The sequence below is a fragment of the Ruditapes philippinarum genome, unplaced genomic scaffold (genome assembly GCF_026571515.1).
Source record: "Ruditapes philippinarum isolate M1 unplaced genomic scaffold, ASM2657151v2 ctg785_1_1_1_1, whole genome shotgun sequence".
In the NCBI taxonomy this organism is placed as follows: domain Eukaryota; kingdom Metazoa; phylum Mollusca; class Bivalvia; order Venerida; family Veneridae; genus Ruditapes; species Ruditapes philippinarum.
The window spans coordinates 52,761-70,893 of record NW_026861718.1 but is presented as its reverse complement, the minus strand read 5'-3'; the positions used below and the strand labels follow the sequence as shown (position 1 = coordinate 70,893).

General features: G+C 30.0%; 1 protein-coding gene across 8 annotated transcripts in view; it reads left to right on the top strand.

Moving 5' to 3' along the window:
- The window catches only part of LOC132716591 (neuron navigator 3-like), a 157,161-nt gene that overhangs the window by 113,200 nt on the left and 25,828 nt on the right, over window positions 1-18,133 (top strand). For all 8 annotated transcript variants that reach the window (XM_060699900.1, XM_060699899.1, XM_060699897.1 and 5 more), the window contains one exon: window positions 16,824-16,907. In XM_060699900.1, coding sequence (XP_060555883.1) covers window positions 16,824-16,907 — 84 coding nt within the window. The remainder of the gene's footprint in view (window positions 1-16,823; window positions 16,908-18,133) is intronic.

Sequence of the window (18,133 nt, the reverse complement as noted above, 5' to 3'; positions counted from 1 at the left end):
ATCAACAGACAAGAGGACATAACTCTGTCAAGGTTTTTGACAGAATTATGCCCTTTTTGACTTAGAAAATACATTGAATATGGGTAAAATCCACTTATTGCCTTAACCCTTTGAGATATTGCTTTGAAACTTTTAATGCTATTTCACATCATTACCCCCATCTGTACGCAAGAGAAGGTAACTCTGTCAAGGATTTGTTTTAAAAATTAAGGCCTTTTATCGACTTAGAATCTTGGTTAAGTTTTTAGTACCAGTCCACTTTTTGACTGAACTGTTTGAGATATTAATTTGAAAGTTGGAATACTTGTTTACAATCATGATTCCCAAACATGTCCAGGAGAAGGTAATTCTGTCAAAGATTTTATTTGAATTATGGCCCTTAACTGTCAATGTTTTGTATTATAGGCAAGCACTAAAAAAGTCGAGCGCGCTGTCTTACGGACAGCTCTTGTTAGATCTCCTAGGGGAATCAATGTATTAAATTGGTTATACTAAATGTCTTACAGGGTGAAAAGACATTCTCATCAAACAAAAAAGATTACAAGTTTTTCATCTTGTTTTTTTTCTGTAAAATTGTTGGAAAGGTTTTCTTTTCTAATTATTGCAAAGGAGATAATAAGTAATGACTTTTCTTTCAAATAAACATGATGTTGTTATATTGTAATGAAATAGAATTAGAAAATTACAATGTAGTATGTTTAATGTAAATATTAACTGATGTAAATTCCAAGAACTGAACAATTTTTGACAGTGTTTTGATATACTCTTTATTTGTGATTTTATGGTTTTTAGCTGTATGTATATTCAATAATTAAAACATTTTTAAATGGAAGATTTTTTTCATCATACATTTTTGTAGTGGGTCCATGATTACTATTGATTAACTACACAAATAAATCTAATTGTGGAATAATATATCTTATAATCTTTATTTGATTAGTTTGATTACTAACTTGTTTACATCAGCTTTGTTGTTGAAATTGCATGCAAAATAAACTTAAACTATTCTTTTTTTTGTTCTACAAATTGTGTAAATAGATTATATTTTTCTTAATCTCCAGCAGATCTTCTGACGAGGAATGAACTTGGCAGATGCGGTCTTCTGCTTCAGAATGTTTTTGTAATAGCAAATACTATCTGATTTATCGTCATAAAGATGCTATCAAAGTTTTATGCTTTATAGAGTGATTCACTATGCGTTAATATTTTCTAACTTCACTCTCTGTTTTTTTTTTCCGTGAGCGCCAAAGGCATGGAATATGCATCACAAAACATCAGATTTTTTTATTCTGATTAATCCTGTCAAAGTCTAAAATGATTTATTTCTTCTTGCTTAAATTGAAAACATTTATATCCCCAGCAAAGATTATGTAATATAATTCTTTGTACGTAGTTATGACCATTTTATTTTATTTTTTCCAAAAAAACCTTGTTTTTTTTATTGCAGAGTTGTTCCCCCTGATAAAAAAATTGAGACTTATCTCCTTTGAAAATAATTTACAGTAAAAAAAAACTCAAACTGATATGACCCTTGTGTATTGTAACCTATGCATGATTAATATCTTCCATATTAAAATCTATAAGAAAATGTTTCTTAGAAACTCTTTAATATTAAAAATTAAGATAAATGTTTTACAATCAGCAATGAAGAAATTCATATTTTTAAGATAGAAAATCACATGACATAGCATGTGCCTTAAACATTTGGATGCACAAAGTTACAATTCATACAAAAATGCTAAATAAAACAAGTAAAATGTAATTTGTTTTCTTTCATAACAAAGATCTAGTTTCAGAAAAAGTTGTGAAAGCATTTCTGACAATAATCTTCCTTAACAGCAGATGTTTTCCACCAGATTCCTTGATGTTATTTAACAGATTGTATATGAAACATTATACACATTATTTGTCAGAAATAGCACAAAACATATCTAAAAAGTTCACAAAAATGTAAAAGTTGACATACGAATACAGTTTGACATATGGTTTTAAGCACTTATTTTGAAAAAATAGAGCTTCAATTATATCTATGGAATGCTCATTATTTCATGAAAGTCATTTGTATTTAACTCAGATTTCTGTTTCTTTATTTTCATATATCTTAGATAATATGTTCTTTGACTTGAACTAGAATGATTATGTAAATGGGGGAATTCAAAATAAAACATTGATGAGTAAATTCTATCTGAATGGAATATGCTTTGCTTCTTATTCCTTGTCAGAGGTAGGGATTTAGTCATAATTTTTTTCATAGTTTTTTAAAGTTCACTGACTTTCTTCTTTCAGAAAGTTGTAAACACCTTTGATACCCTTGATATTAGGTCATTTCAACGCTTAATATTCAAAGTTTCAAATATTTTGATGAATACCACACACTTTTCAGTACCTAGAGCTTCATGGTCACGAATATACTTTCCAAACCTAAAACATTGTATCTTGTATATTTATAACTCCTATTTAGTTGATTTTACTCCTTCCTTGGTTAGTTCTGTTATTTATAGGTAATATATTCTTGTATATTATCTATATGGTTGGGTTAACTTTCTCTCAAACAGCATACCAGAGTGAATCTTATCTCTTGTCTATCTCCAATGACTCCCCGTGTTCCGTATCCTATCTCTACATACATTCTAGATACCTCAAAATTTGTTTTAAATTGAATTATTCTGTAAAATTCTAAATTTCTGTGAAATTAACATTAACTGCTCAATTAGACCATGTTTTTCCAAAGTTAGGAAGATTAGTGGATATATGACCAGGTATGGTTTGATTGATCTCTTGCTGTGAGCATGGTTAATTAAATGTTGCATTTAAAATGGCAAAACATGAATCTATTTATTTGATCTTATAATTTTAGTATTGATATATAAGTTCTTATGAATTTTATGAGCTTGCTGAATTTTTGACAGATAATTTTCAAAAGACCAGTTTTTGAAAAAATAATTTTTCTTCCTATAGTCACTTTTGAAGACAGAGCACTTGACAGTTATCAATTAATAGAGTGTTGGTGATCTTATTGTGAAATATAAAACATTTTAATTTTAGACAGTCAATAGCCTAGCATAAGCAGGAAAAGTAAAACTATTAAATTTAACCGATTTAGACTAAGTATTTCTGAGGATTATACTTTAAACATATTGATTTTGCATGAATTTGTTTTCAAATAGATTATTATATTAGATATTTTAAAACATTTACATTCAGAGCAAGAAACTATCCACTGCTATTCAATTAAGCTAAGTGTAATCACTTTAACACTTACACATTGTGCTATTTATAGATATTTTACTATGGAATGGTAGTAAATAGTTTTAAGTTAATGTACAACTTTACACTTTCACACTTATGCTATGGTAGTTGTGGATAGTTTCCTCCTAATTAATGTATTTCTTCTACATTGTATTAGTTATGGTTTTGAGGAATTGGTTTTCCCTGACAGGAAAAAATGCAGTGTTTTCATAGTAAATGACATTTGGATAACATCTCAGGAGTATCCCCTGCTGACAAATGAGTTCTTGTACAAACTTATCAGATGAGTAAGTTAGTTTTTCTCCCAGGTAATCTCTAGGTGTTAAAGATAACAAAGGCATCTTCCACCTGTCAGTCATCAAAGAAGACCTACCTTGTCCGACATCATTTTAAAATTCCAGAAATTTTGTACCATTTTCATGGATATTTAGATTTAAGTTATGTATTTTTGAATACTCATTAATTTTGATTTTAGCTAGAGAGAGTGAAACACTTTCAAGTCTGATTTCTTGTTCTACAGGTAGAAACATTTATAATCTCTTTGATCTAATTTTTGTTTAAAAGTGTTATTTTCTTTAATTATTGATATGATAAATGATTGCTGATGTTCAAAGAACATATGTTTCTTTATAAACTTTGAAGAACATGTTAGAAAACTGTTGCTATGAGACCTCAACTTATTCTTGTGTTCCATAAGTTAGTTTTGTGGACAATAAATTTGATTTTTTTGTTGATATTTATCTTAATGGAGGAAAAAAAAGAGAACATTTTAAGATGAGATCAAGATTTTCTCCTAATAAAACAACCATGGCATGTTATATGACATGAAATTGCACTTTTTATCTCGAAGATCAAATGGAAGAACATTAATATGAAGGAAGATTTTGTTCATAGACTGATGTCATGGTGGTTGTTTTGTTGTTGTTGTTTTTTCTTTGAATTAAGAGAAACAGAATAAAAGTTCAAAATGGTGTCTCCTCCCTGTTAAAGTAGCCTTTATATCTTTCAGATAGGACTACTTTTGATGCTTTTGCAGATTTACTGATGTTAAAAAAGCAATTTTATGATGCCTTGGTAAAACATTAATGAAAAATTTACCGCCACAAGAAAGCTTTTATTTCAATTGTTTAATGCATTTTACATCTTGCGCCATATAATTACGATGTTTATTACATGTGATCTTACATCATGATGTATAGAAACCGCTCTTTCTCGAGGCAATTTATTTTACAAGACAGTGTAATTTAGGTAGACATAAAGTTGCATTTTAATGTAAGAAGATGCAAATATCAGCATTACAGAAGACCTTATCACGCTGATTTATTTTTTTTTATCAAAAGCAATTTGTTTTATACGCAGATTCCTGTATACAAACAGCTGTGTGCCATTTCACAATTCTTGCTAAGAACAAGTCGATAACAAGGCATGTATGACCCAAAAAAAAGTTTGGAATTTTTTTCATCTTTCACACAAATTTCCAAAATTTCTTTGTTCATGTCTAAAGAATTTCATGCATGTTGCATTCTGGGTGAAAAAAAAATCTGGATTTATCAGATTTATTAAGTGGAGATGTTGTCAGTTCACTGTTGCATTATAATGAATGCTTCTGAACTGATACAAAATTTGCTACTGAACATGGAACAAAAGTTAATATCAAACTGGTAGCTCCTTAAGATCAATGAATTAGCATTTGGAAAATAATTAATTTTCCATTTATTAAAAGATTTTTAAAGAATTGAAAAGGCTTGGATAGATAGAGTACAATGAAATCCAGTTGCAACTATTTTCTTTACATTGACAGAACAACAATGGTGTTATTTTGAAAGTACAATATTTTGGTATGGAATATGCCATTGATATTAACAAATAACGATTCTTGCAACCTGTTAATTTATAATTAATATTACAGACAAAAATCATTAGTCCCTGATGAGCTGTTCACTAGTGGAGGTACATAAATATGTAACAAGTTCTAGTGATCACAGACCTCCTAAGACTTTCTCTCTGATTTACTTTTAACTGATATACTGGCATAAACTACCATGACTTGTACTTTGCTTATTACTGGGATATACATTATTGAAATAAGTACAAATCTATTGGTTTAAAACTTTTATTTATATTATCAAAAATGAAAAAAATAGTACTTGTTTTCATTTCATTTATCAATGATTTATCCTAACATATGTAATCATGCATTCATCTTGCAAATTTGTCTTCTAAATGTATCACAAAGTATTCACTACTCCTTCTGTATACTTCTTGTCCAAATACAACAACCCATTCACAACACACAATCTTTCTACTCATGGAATAAAGCATAAATCATTCTACTCATGGAAAACAGCACACATATTGTCAACTCATGGAAAATAGCACACATATTGTCAACTCATGGAAAATAGCACACATATTGTCAACTCATGGAAAATAGCACACATATTGTCAACTCATGGAAAATAGCACACATATTGTCAATTGTTTATGCTTTATAGTTATGTATAAAGTTTTGGAATTTGTTCTAGAAAGCAGGGATGCAAGATGTTTTCTTTAAAATTTGTCAGATATTAAGTTTGAAAGGAGGATCTTTATCATGCTGTCTCTATTTTATATATTAAAAGTTATAAACTATGCAAGACCAGCATGTGGTGGGATTACATTGTCATTTATTTATTGAAATTTATTTCTGTTTTCCCCCATGCACTGAATTGCATAATGGATTGGATTTAATAATTCCTCCTTGAAATTTTCTTAAATGTTTTTTATTTTTAAAATATTTCTCTCTTTTTTTACAAAATAAATAGAATTGTCTGTATTGTTTGAAAATCTTTTGCATTTCTGAAAACTGAGTTTTCAAGTGTTTGTTGTTTTTTTTTAGCTTGGAATAAATGATCATTTAGCTTGCATGGGAAAGAAACCAACAAAAAAAATTAGTCTTAAAATGTGATGAATTTCAGTTTCATGTTTTAGAAGCATTTGTTGTCTGATATCACTAGATATAACTGTGGCATGTTTGGCAGTCATATTGTTTAGCAGTCAGGTTGGTAATACCAGTGTGGTGGGGTAACTATATACCAGTAAGGGGGGTAACTGTTACTAGAGGTGATAAGATGTAGATATCATTAGATAGTCTGGAGTTGATATTTACATAAATAATTAGTCTATGAAATACAATACTTATTGGGTGAATGTACTGATTTATTTCAAGTCATTTATAGGTGCATCATCATTTATTTTCTGACCTATGTGAAATCTTTTTGTAAGGTTATTGGAAAGTTATTGGATTTTGTGGTTACACCATCTGTTATATCAGGAAATGGATTTTTTGTGTTGAATATAAATATTGATAGGAAGTTTAGCTCAGTTCTAGTTCCCTGTCGTTTCTTTTTCCCTGTACTTTCTCTTTCTTGTAGACCCGGACTGACATGTTATGGTGGCGTTATATGATTTTTTTTGACTGGAACTCATAACATAACATTAAGATCTGAATGTAATGTGGAAAAAAGATATTTGCTACTAGTGGGAGATATTTCTTACTGTTTCTTGATGATTATAAAAGATATATCCAGATAAAAATAATCTTACAGGTGTAAATGTTTGTTGTTTACCAATGATGATTGGTTTCTGGGAGTATTAAATTGAATGTTAATTACAAATCAAGCAGTGTTAATTGTTAGCTTAAAATGTATTCATCAAAATCAATGGAAGAAAAAGCAGATTTTGAATCTTTGTGTGATTTTGCAGTCAAAGAGAATCATATGGTATGTAATTTTATTTTTTTTTTCTGGTGAACATACAATTCATGAATTATACTGGTAGCAAATAAATATTGTTTTTTTGCAAAGTTAAAGTAAAAACGAAATATTGCATTGTTTTTCCTTCTTTAGAGTGTATAAATTCTATTTACTTCACTTTAAAGAAAACATGTTTACTATAATTTCATATTTAAATTTAAAGCTATTGTGTTTAAAATATCTCAGTAATTTAGTTAAGAAATTTTTCTCCAAATAATCTTGAGGATAATTTATTCTATTTAGTTATTTATAGATTCTTATTCTTTTGGAATAATATGTCATATGTAATTGATTCACAAAGCAATTTAAAAATGTCAGAAATACAAGATGTTTTCATACTTTGAGACACCTTTAAAAAGTTAATCAGTTTATTTTAGAAATAAAAGTGAATAATTGTATCATTTATATGATTTTTTGCAAGTTTTAGATTTATTGCTAGTATTATGAAACAATTATTTATAAATACGAAAAAAGGAACAATATCGTCATTATGTCATAGATTAAGTCACTTAATAATTTCTTGAAAGAAAATTGAAAAAAAAATATTGAAAAATGTATTTTAAACATAAAGTATTTTAAACATAAAAGAGAATTATTTATGTATTAATTATTTTTTCATTTCAATATGGTTTCATTAATTTTGCTTACTGCTGGATGAGTTTGTTTGCAAAAGAATTTAGGTGTTTCTGTTCCTTGTCAACTGACATGGCTGCATGTTTGTTGTCAAATTCTCTAAAGGGAGGTAATAAATATTGACTGAATTGTCAAACTCTTCAAAGGGAGGTAATATAAGCTAGTGCTAGGAACATGTGCATGTTTTACATCAAAGGCGGCTGGGTACGTATCAGATAGATGTTAATCTTGACAGGGCCCCCAGAGACTTGGTGCAGTTTGTTGTTTACATTTGATATATTGACAGATAAGTAGATAGATGAAACTAGTCACAGTTATCTCATCTTTTACCAACTTTTCACATAAAAAAAAATCCCCCATTAAAATACATTTAAGTCTCTGGAAGTGAACAAAGTAACATTAAGCAAGGATGATGACAAGAGGGGCATATTCTTATACATGTGACTGTTATACAATACATTAATTGATTTGTATACTTAATATAATTATATAATTAGGATGTTCTCCTTTTGTTACGAGTTTTAGTATTTAGATTTTGATTTTGATTGATACACTCATATTCTTTTTCTGTTTTAGTTACATGTTAATCTATCTGCAGGGTACTTAGCTGTAACTAGCTTTGTATGAGCACAGACCAAGCATCGTCCCTTTAGTGAGGCATACACTTCGTCCCTTTAGTGAGGCATACACTTAGAGTGATCTTATTAAGCAAAATGATAAAAAGAAATTTACAGTAATGTTGATTCCTTAGAGTATAGGGCAATGCTTAAGTACGGAAAGCCTCTGTTAATATGTAATATTGTACGAAGCACAGATGCACATTATTACCAGGCATCTGAACTTGTGTAATATGACATTATTTAATCAAGAAACTATTTAAGTAATTCTAATAGAAACTCATTGATTTTTCTGTCATAATATTCTCGGGCTGTATTCACCGAAATGGGACGGCTAAGTCATTCTGGCCTCTTTTATCATTCATATTTGCATTATCGAACCAATTTATTCTGGTCTGGTATATAACTGACATTCTGAGATTTCTAGGTAATTATCTTATATGGGTCGTTAACTCATTGGTAATTAAATATCATCCATGGTTTCTTTTCCTAGAGAGGCTTTTTCAGTTGGTGATTGTGATTTAATGATTATTTGTGTTCAATTAAGACACTTTCTATATAAAAGCATTTTATTTATGTTAGGATCAAGTTATTTATCTGTTTGAAAGATGTCATTAGTGTCTGATAGCATTACTTAGAATACAAATTGAAACCCTGCTATTGAAACTTAAGTTTTAAACAGTATTTAGACCGATAGAGTAGTTCTGTTTAAGTTATTTACGATTTTTTTTATAAATTGATGTCATTGATGTAAAATGAGGAATTTATGTAATGGATAAATTTGAAACTCTAATTATTTAGATTTTAGATTTTTTGATTTTTTAGTTAGACGGTTGATCTCCAATGTTAAATATAATGGTCAATTTTTTCACCTCTGATTCAGAATATTTTTTTTTGATTAGTTGTCTGAGTCACTTGTATAAGTGGTTAGTTATCCAGGGAAACTCGGGATGAACCACCCGAGTTTTAACCAAAATGTGTTTAAATAAGGGTAAAAATCAGATGAAGAAACAAACATCTGGTTCATGATGCAACAGTCCCTTGAAGGGAACAAATAAATACATGTATTTATGATAAAATCAAATTAGCGGTTTCATCATTTCTATAGACTGACAACGAGTTCACAACCACAAAGCAAAACTGATTTTATTATTTAATATTTACTCAGTTAGTCATAATTGGCAGACCGTGTTTAATGGTTGATAATCAAATCTGTATCAGTGCCGTACGTCCGTGAACTCTTTGATGTATTCAGTCTTCACTAAATATGGAAGAAAACTGGTAATGACTGTAATTAGGGAAAATTGGCATAAACTTTGCCCTGTTCAATTAGGTTAATCAATATACAATGTAGATATTGAGCTATCATGATATTAGTCTGTGAACATTGTCATTTGTCAGATTTTTTGTCAGTTCTATGTTTATGATCTTGTCATGAACACCAAGTTGTTTTAAATACATTATCCACAAAACAATTTTTATAATTTTTTGTTTGCATGATGCAAATGTCAAAAAGAAAATAAAATTACTTGATTAAAATTCAGGACAAAAAAATCTCATTCAGGAACTGTAACTCTGTTAAAATATATGGTCACAGATCTATAACAGTTACTTCCCTTCCTAGACAAGATTAAAAATACATTAATGTAGAAATTATGATATTATTGCACTGTTGCAACTTCTTTATTATAATGATAGCTTTTTAAAAAAGAAATTAATTAAGTCCTTTGATCATTAAACTACGGAATTCTCTTCTTGAAGATGGATTACAGAGACATGAAGTTGTAAGAAGTTGTAGACAAAACATTGCATTGCTATAAACATTTTTGTTAGTGAGGAAAACCGCAATATTTGATTAAGCCCTGATGTTTTTATTGGATTCTGTCTCTATTAAGTTATCCCCAACTGGATTTATACCAGAGTAAAGTTTCAAACTGTTTCCTAAAGCTATATCGTTAAGCAGTCTCTGAGATCATTGGTTTCAAACTTGGTATAACTATATCGTTACATAATCAATTTGGACTTGTGGAGAAAAAAACTTTTTTCTTTCTGAATATTGACTGTAAAAGGATATGAGCCGCATCACGACAAAACCAACATAGTGCGTTTGCGACCAGCATGGATCCAGACCAGCCTGTGCATCCGCGCCGTCTGATCAGGATCCATACTGTTCGCTATCAGTTTCTCTACTTGTTATAGGGTTTGTAAGCGAACAGCATGGATCCTGATCAGACTGCGCGGATGCGCAGGCTGGTCTGGATCCATGCTGGTCGCAAACCCATTATGTTGGTTTTGTCATGACGCGGCTCATATAACAATGTTTTGTATGGAGATCTATAGAGACTTAACAACTATTGAATAATCATTATTTGTATAACAAAGACTTTATTAGGTCTGTTAGTCTAGAAAGCTTTTAAGAGAAATGGGTTTTTGTATTAGTATAGGCACATTCTGTTTAAGTAATTGTGCATTTAGTATTCCTTGAAGTCAATGTAAAATGAATGTATCTGTATTAGAATGGAGGCGGAAGATAGACCATTTTGGTGTTCACTCCTTGCATTGCCATTAGTCTGCTTAGTCTCTTTGAGTGCCAACATATCTATTCAATCAGATTAATTATGACATCAGTCCTGTTGGTTACCAAATTTTAGCAATGTTCATATTAAAATCATTACTTGTAATGCACTGTTCCAAATGCAAAGGAGGCCATCCCCATTCCATGACCCAAGTTCTAGTATTCAGCAGGGCAAGGGATGAAGTAACAGAAAAGATTGAAGAATTCAATCAAGGTCACACTAACTTTCTTCATTCCGAGAAACAAGGTAACAGCAGTGGTTAAAACGTAGCTTCAAGATGATAATTTTACAGATTACATTGAAATTTTATAATCCACAACATAAAGATAATCTATGCACATTAAAACCAAGTAATGATGGAAATATTTATTCTTTCTCAAGTTTTGAGGTTTCTTGTCTCCAACATTAGATTCCTGGCTTTTTTCCTGAAATCAGAATTCCTAATAATTTAATGGGAATATTCAGTAAATGAGTTGATGAAACAAATGTATCTGCAGGAATCAAAGGTAGATTATTCCATGAAAATTTATTAAATATAGTCAGTTTTCTGTTTGTTCATTATATTTCATGTCATTGATTATACAATTATACAATAATGAAATGTAATTTGCTAATCGCTCATCAGATATACATGTACATGCTGATAATGATCTCAGAACGCTGTAGTCGGACATAATTATTAAATTTACATGTCAAGTTGCAGAAAGCTTTTTACAGAATTTTGCTCATGTAGAAAGATATGATATTAGGGGCTTTGATGAATCACCATTCTGGTCAAGGTCAATTTTCCTTTTATTAATTCTCAGAAACAATTCACATTTGGATAAATTACCTAGGGGATTAGGTTTTTTTCCACAGAATTCAGTTTGAAATTCAGTAAATTTGGTTTGAAATGACTGGAAATTGTAGATCGAGTAAATGAAAACATAACGGGTTGAAATGCTATCTTGAAAGGTTGAAAAAATTGTGCATGCCTGTGGGAGGAATTGTGCATTTGAATGAGAATTAATATGCAGTTACAGTAATGGTTTATGTTCAAGGGGTTATGAACTAATCTTTACATCTTCTATTACATGTACAGGATGTTTGCCCATTTGGGAAATTTTTGTGACAAACATGATTATTTCATAGCTTGGCATCATAATTAAGTTCTCTTGTACAACATATTGAGAGTAATTTTAATAAAATATATTCCCATAACAACATGACTAGTCATTGATGAAAATGGTACTCAAATGAAATAAAATGGAAATGATTTACTGTCCCTGTTATATATAAATGCAAATTCTTCATGTATAAAATACAAAGAGGGATTTTGAAAATGTTTTTAGGGCAGAAACTAGAAAATTCTTTTATTAAATGAAGATTTTAACCATTAAATTACAGGCAGTAAAATTAATATAAGTAATTTTAGCAACAAAACTACTGGCAAAACTGGATATATCCCTAATCATCAGCTTACGACAGGATTATGGCTTATCAGGTAAATGCTGAGGAACAAGATATTTCCTGAGGTTTCATGGGAATTATCTTCTTAAAATATTTTGTGCAAGATAAAAATTTGATGTAATTTAGATTTTAAATTGTTTTGTACTGACATTGTCTAGGTTCCTACCAGAATTTTTAAAGATAAAAATAATGTTTGCATGTGTTTCTTGGCAAACATTTGGAATTGTTGTGTCATAAAAACAGTGAAATTTAAATATTTACCACCATTTTTCCTACACATAAGTTATTTCAAGACAATTAACTATTAGCATAAATCCACACTCTTAATACATGAATAGTTATCTCCCTTTAAATTCTATTTTCACTCTGGCGGAGGTATTCTTTTTTCGCAGTTGAACTGCATGATGTTCTCAAAGTGAATGTTAAAACTTAAAACTGTTTAAAATAGAAATCAAACAAGGGCCAGAAAGAAAATGGTCAAGGTATTATTTCAAGAAACCATGATTTGAAATGATATTTTTTAGAAAAAAAAAACAAAAACAAAAAAAAATATTTTCTTACGTTTTTACAATAGGGGGAAAAATACTATTTCATGTACAATAGACAAAATAACTAGTTCTTTTAACAACATCAGCTTTTGCAAAGTCATACGCCTAAGGAATAGAGAAAAAAGGAATATATTGATGATAAATTGGAGATTATTCCCTTGCCAAGTAAAAAATCATTAATATTGTAAATGGTATTATTGCAAACAGGGGAGCTAACTTTATGGGTAACTTTGGTTTATCCAAACCCAAAACATTTGTTGGTTCAGTTAATGCTTGGTTGCATCTAATTCTGTCTGTAATACAAAGTAATGGCAGGATAATGCAATCCTGTAAGATGTGGTGTTTTTATCTCTGCTACAGTGTATAGGTTGCAGTTTTATTGCATTGTGGGTATTTTTGAAAACGGTTTTATTACATCAATAAAAATTTATCTCTGATATGTGGCTGATGAAGATATTAGTAAATTGAAGGATACCTCTTACATCTTCTTTGAAAAAGTTTAGTCATCATTTGAATATGCAAGAGCCATCTAAATTTATATGTAATTTTTCTACTGTTGAAGGTGATATTTTTGCAATGTTTATAATTTTCAGTAACAGTGTCTAAACTGTAAACATATCTTGGACAGCAGTTTGGAGCCACTGCTACAACGTTCATAAATATTTTGAATTTTGCAACATGTTGAGGTTTTGGCATACACAGATATTTGATGAAATAGAACATCTGAGAAAGTAGAAAATTTACATACATTTGAATATCGGTCGTATCAGTTTAACCCTTTAAAGGAATTGTGTTCCATATTCTATTTCTACCATTCCATTTTGGGGATGATACGGAGTTTTAGAAGTTCAGTGTTCGATAGATAATGCAGAGTTGATTGAAATAAAATATTATTTTTTATAATAATCTTATATATATATAATCATGAACTCATATTTTGTGTGTGGTATATTGGTTTGAACAATTTATCATCAAAGATTATTGGATAATTATTTAAGCAGGGAACAGTAACCGGAGTTTTTCTAGTGCGGGATCTCTGACTGTATTGATACTATCAGTATAAGAGATGATTTTTGATGAGTGGAATATTAATGGGTAGTTCATATTTATTAATGTCAGTTAGCTTCATGCTAAACGTCTGCTGTCCATAAAAATAAATATCTACAGTCCATAAATAGAATAAATGTAGTTTTTAGTGTCTTGGAGATGAAAAAGATATGTATATTTGATGAAATGAATGGAATTGATATTGATATTGAAAAAGGACTTTTTCGTCGAAAAATCAAATGAATTCGGTAGGATAAAGTTTTGGAGTAATTTTATATGTTAAAGATCGAACCAGACATATATATATGTGATAGTCATACAGTGTTACTGAAAAAAATACTTAGAAAAAAAAAGATTTTTGAGAGTGTATTGAACTAAGGGTGTTGTTGTATTACTGAAAAAAATAAAATGAGTGGGGAATCGAATGAAATGCCGAAGTTGTTGGCTGGTTGGTTGTTGTCGTCAAAGTCGTACGACACCGATACCGATGATGATACGATAGGTTCTGACGGGGAATGTCCGTTTGACGTAAGATGTTCAAATTACATTATAATGTTGTGCGGTGAAGACGTATTCATTTCAATAACATTAATCTAGTTATGTTCAAAAACATTTCTTTTTCATTATGTAAATATTATGTAATGAAGACATATTTAATATGTATTGTCCAACAATATTGACCTGGCACTTCATTAATTTTCGGAAAGGTCATTTGAATAAACATTGACTATTACCTATCGAATATATCGATATATTTGCAAACTTCACTCGTCAGTGAGTTGTGGTGTATTGGTATAGATGTCGGACTACAGATCTGATAGTCTCTGGTTCGATACCTAACCAACACCACCTTATGATTTTTTTTGAAATTTAATTGCAAGAATTAATTTGAATTCGTTTTACTACACCTGGTTTTAGAATACCTTTTAAGTGGTGTTTTTATGCATAATTATGTCTTTTATTTCATAACAGTATCTTTCAACGTTTTTTTTTTGTGACATTATGCAAGCGCATACATGCTATAAAGGCAGTTATTAAAAAGTCTACATAGAAAGTACACACAATAAAAAGGTTTTCAATAGTTTAAAGAGTTTCGCAATTTCAAAATTAAAATAAAAAATAAAGCGCTGAAATAGGATTCGAACCTACCAGTCTACGTCTACATTCTACAAGTGAAAACTCTTTACCAACTGCGCTAAGAGGGAATTTTAATTTACACCATTTTAACAATTGGATATTTACATTCATATCGATTTACAAGTAGATCGTAACGTTTACGGAATATACCGACTACAGGGTCAAATGCAAGAGTGCCAGGTCAATGTTGTTGGACAATATCAGCTTGCAATTATTTCACTTAGAAAAGAAAACATTTAAAAAACAATCTTTGTAGTCAATATATTTTTGTTCCATAGATACACATTTCATGTGATGATATTGTTTTTATTTTATAAATCAGGGGTTTTTATCAAGTGTTGTACTTGTGTTATCATGATTGATAAGCTTTTAATTCATCTAGATAGATTATTTACCTTGATATATATCAAGCATAGAAATGCATGCTCGCAGAATGCATGCAGATCCCCCCTCCCACTCCCTACTGAGTACCCATTTATCATAATTAACTTTAGAATATCTTTATTTATAGCTTTTTTCCAGTTATTTTTAATCATCAATTTATTATCTTCATTGAATATATCAATTTACTTATATATGTTGGAATAAGTGGTTATTTTTGTATTTATATAGAAAAAATGTACATGTTCTTGTCAAATTGTGTATGTTTTAATGTTACATTGTAAATATTATTAGTCATTAGTTACATTGTAAATAAGTCATTAGTTAGTACTTTGTTTATTAAATATAAGCTGTATTCAACATGGAGGTGTCATGTTAAAAAGTACACATATTATTTTTATGTTGATGCCAATTCTCTCATTTTAACTACATTATAAGCATCAATATTTATTTTATATTTAGTCTCCCATTGATAAGAATGATAAAGTTTTAATAAGAAGCTGTTATTTCATGACTAGTTTATTTATATTATATAACATATGTTGCATTTACCATGCCTGTTTGTTGTTCTCATGCCAAAACATGCCTCTGTAACGAAAATAAGAACATTCTGCATGGTGTCATCTTGGTGGAGGCTACGTGAACTTTACACACCTCACATAGCTCCCATTTCCTATCCCATGAAAATTAGTTTTATTTCTTTATATATAATTATGTCAATTTCAAATTTGATAGCAACTTGACATTTTTGTTCCGTTCCAAGAGCTTCATCATTGATTATACATTATGTAAAAAAGCATGTCTTGACATTAATTATCATTTAATTGATCCATATGGTGTAAATTCTTGACATTAATTGTCATTAAAGTTATATTTATACTTGACATTAGATAATCTACATCATTTTACAGACATTTATTATGACATGAAAGAGTATAAGATAGATCATTCCAGATTATACTTGACATTTACTTCATGATATGTAACCTTGATTCTGGAAGTTATCACATGATATCTTGACAGTTTAAATTAGAATATCATATGACATTATCATATAGTTTATCAATAATCTTGACATTTGGAATTATCACATATCTTGACATTAATCAAAATATTTTATGACATTATCATATTGTTGTTAAACAAAAATCTTGACATTGTAATTACCTCATATCTTTACAGTAATTAGAATATCATATGACATTATCATATAGTAAAACAATAATCTTGACATTGGAATTATCACCTGATACCTTGGCATTAAATAGAATATCATATGACATTATCATATACTTAATCAATGATCTTGACATTGCAATATTGTCATTGGATTAAATCATGACATGAAGATAGAATTGACATTCACGGGTGTATAATTTTCTGTATTTTCAGGCGCATGTTGTGGCAGCGTTTGAGCAGAGCCTGTCCAATATGACTCATAGACTTCAGCATCTAACAAGTACATCAGAACAAAAGGTAAGCTCACAATTAATAACTAATTAGACAGTCCATAACTTATACCACATATCTACCCAAATGGACACGTGTACAAACGTGTATGCGACCAGAGCAGATCCAGATCGACCTGCACATCCATGCAGTCTGGTCAGGATCTCCACTGATCACTTTTATTCATAATTTTTTTTTAAAAGCAAACGATGGAGATCCTGATCAGACTGCATGGAGATCCAGGCTGGTCTGGATCTGTGCTGGTCGCACATACGTTAAAACACATATCCATGATTGTGGTAAAGGGTTAAAATTATTGAAAACAGGATGTGATTCAGAATGCAATCTTACGTAAATATACATCTTTGTCATATGACAAATTCATTTTTAGTTTTTTGCAATCTTGTACATTTTTACTGCAATTTTCTTGCAACACAGTGTCAGTCAGTTTGCTAGGACATACTGTTTCATAGATTGGCTGGAATCTTAGCATCCCATTAATATCTTATCTCCCATGGTGCAATAATTAACAGTTAATAATATATGGATGCTAGGACCTTAGACAGTCTCCTGCATTATTTACAGGCAGACAAATTGATTCAACAATTGATATCTGGATCTAGACACAAAGCTCTCCATTCACATTAAAGAGCCATAAATTCAGCTTGAACCCAACATATAAGGCAAGGAACCAGTCGTAAAATATGACAATGTCATTGGTCAATCTCTCGTTGTCCCTAGCAAAAAGGTTTTAGAATGGTTCCCAGCTTCAATTCATCATTAATGTCATATGCAACATTACGTACCTGAACAGTCTAAAATAGTTAAGAAAAATAGTTCTTTCTTAAAAAGAGGCTCTTTGAAGAAATTCTTCAGTCAGGACATGTTGTTTATTTTATGTGTTGTATAATGTTGCTAGGCAACTTGGTACATATCACCCATATAATCACTATGATGTACCCAGTGGTACCTGTAACAAGACACATTTTGAAAGCCTGTTGCAAAAGATAATTTCTCAGTGGTGATATTTTAAATAGGAAAAAAAACTATTCTTTTGAAGTCCAATTCCGAGACATGATGTTCTGGTAGCCTAGTACAGGTTACTGGTTAAAAGGGCACCTGTTGCAAATGTCAGTTAGTACATTTGTAATGTTATTCTGCCATTGTACCTGTACATCTTTGTATGTGGTTGTTGAAAATAAGAGAAGATGATGAAGGAACCTCCTGTTGAACTCCTTTATTTCTTTGTATAA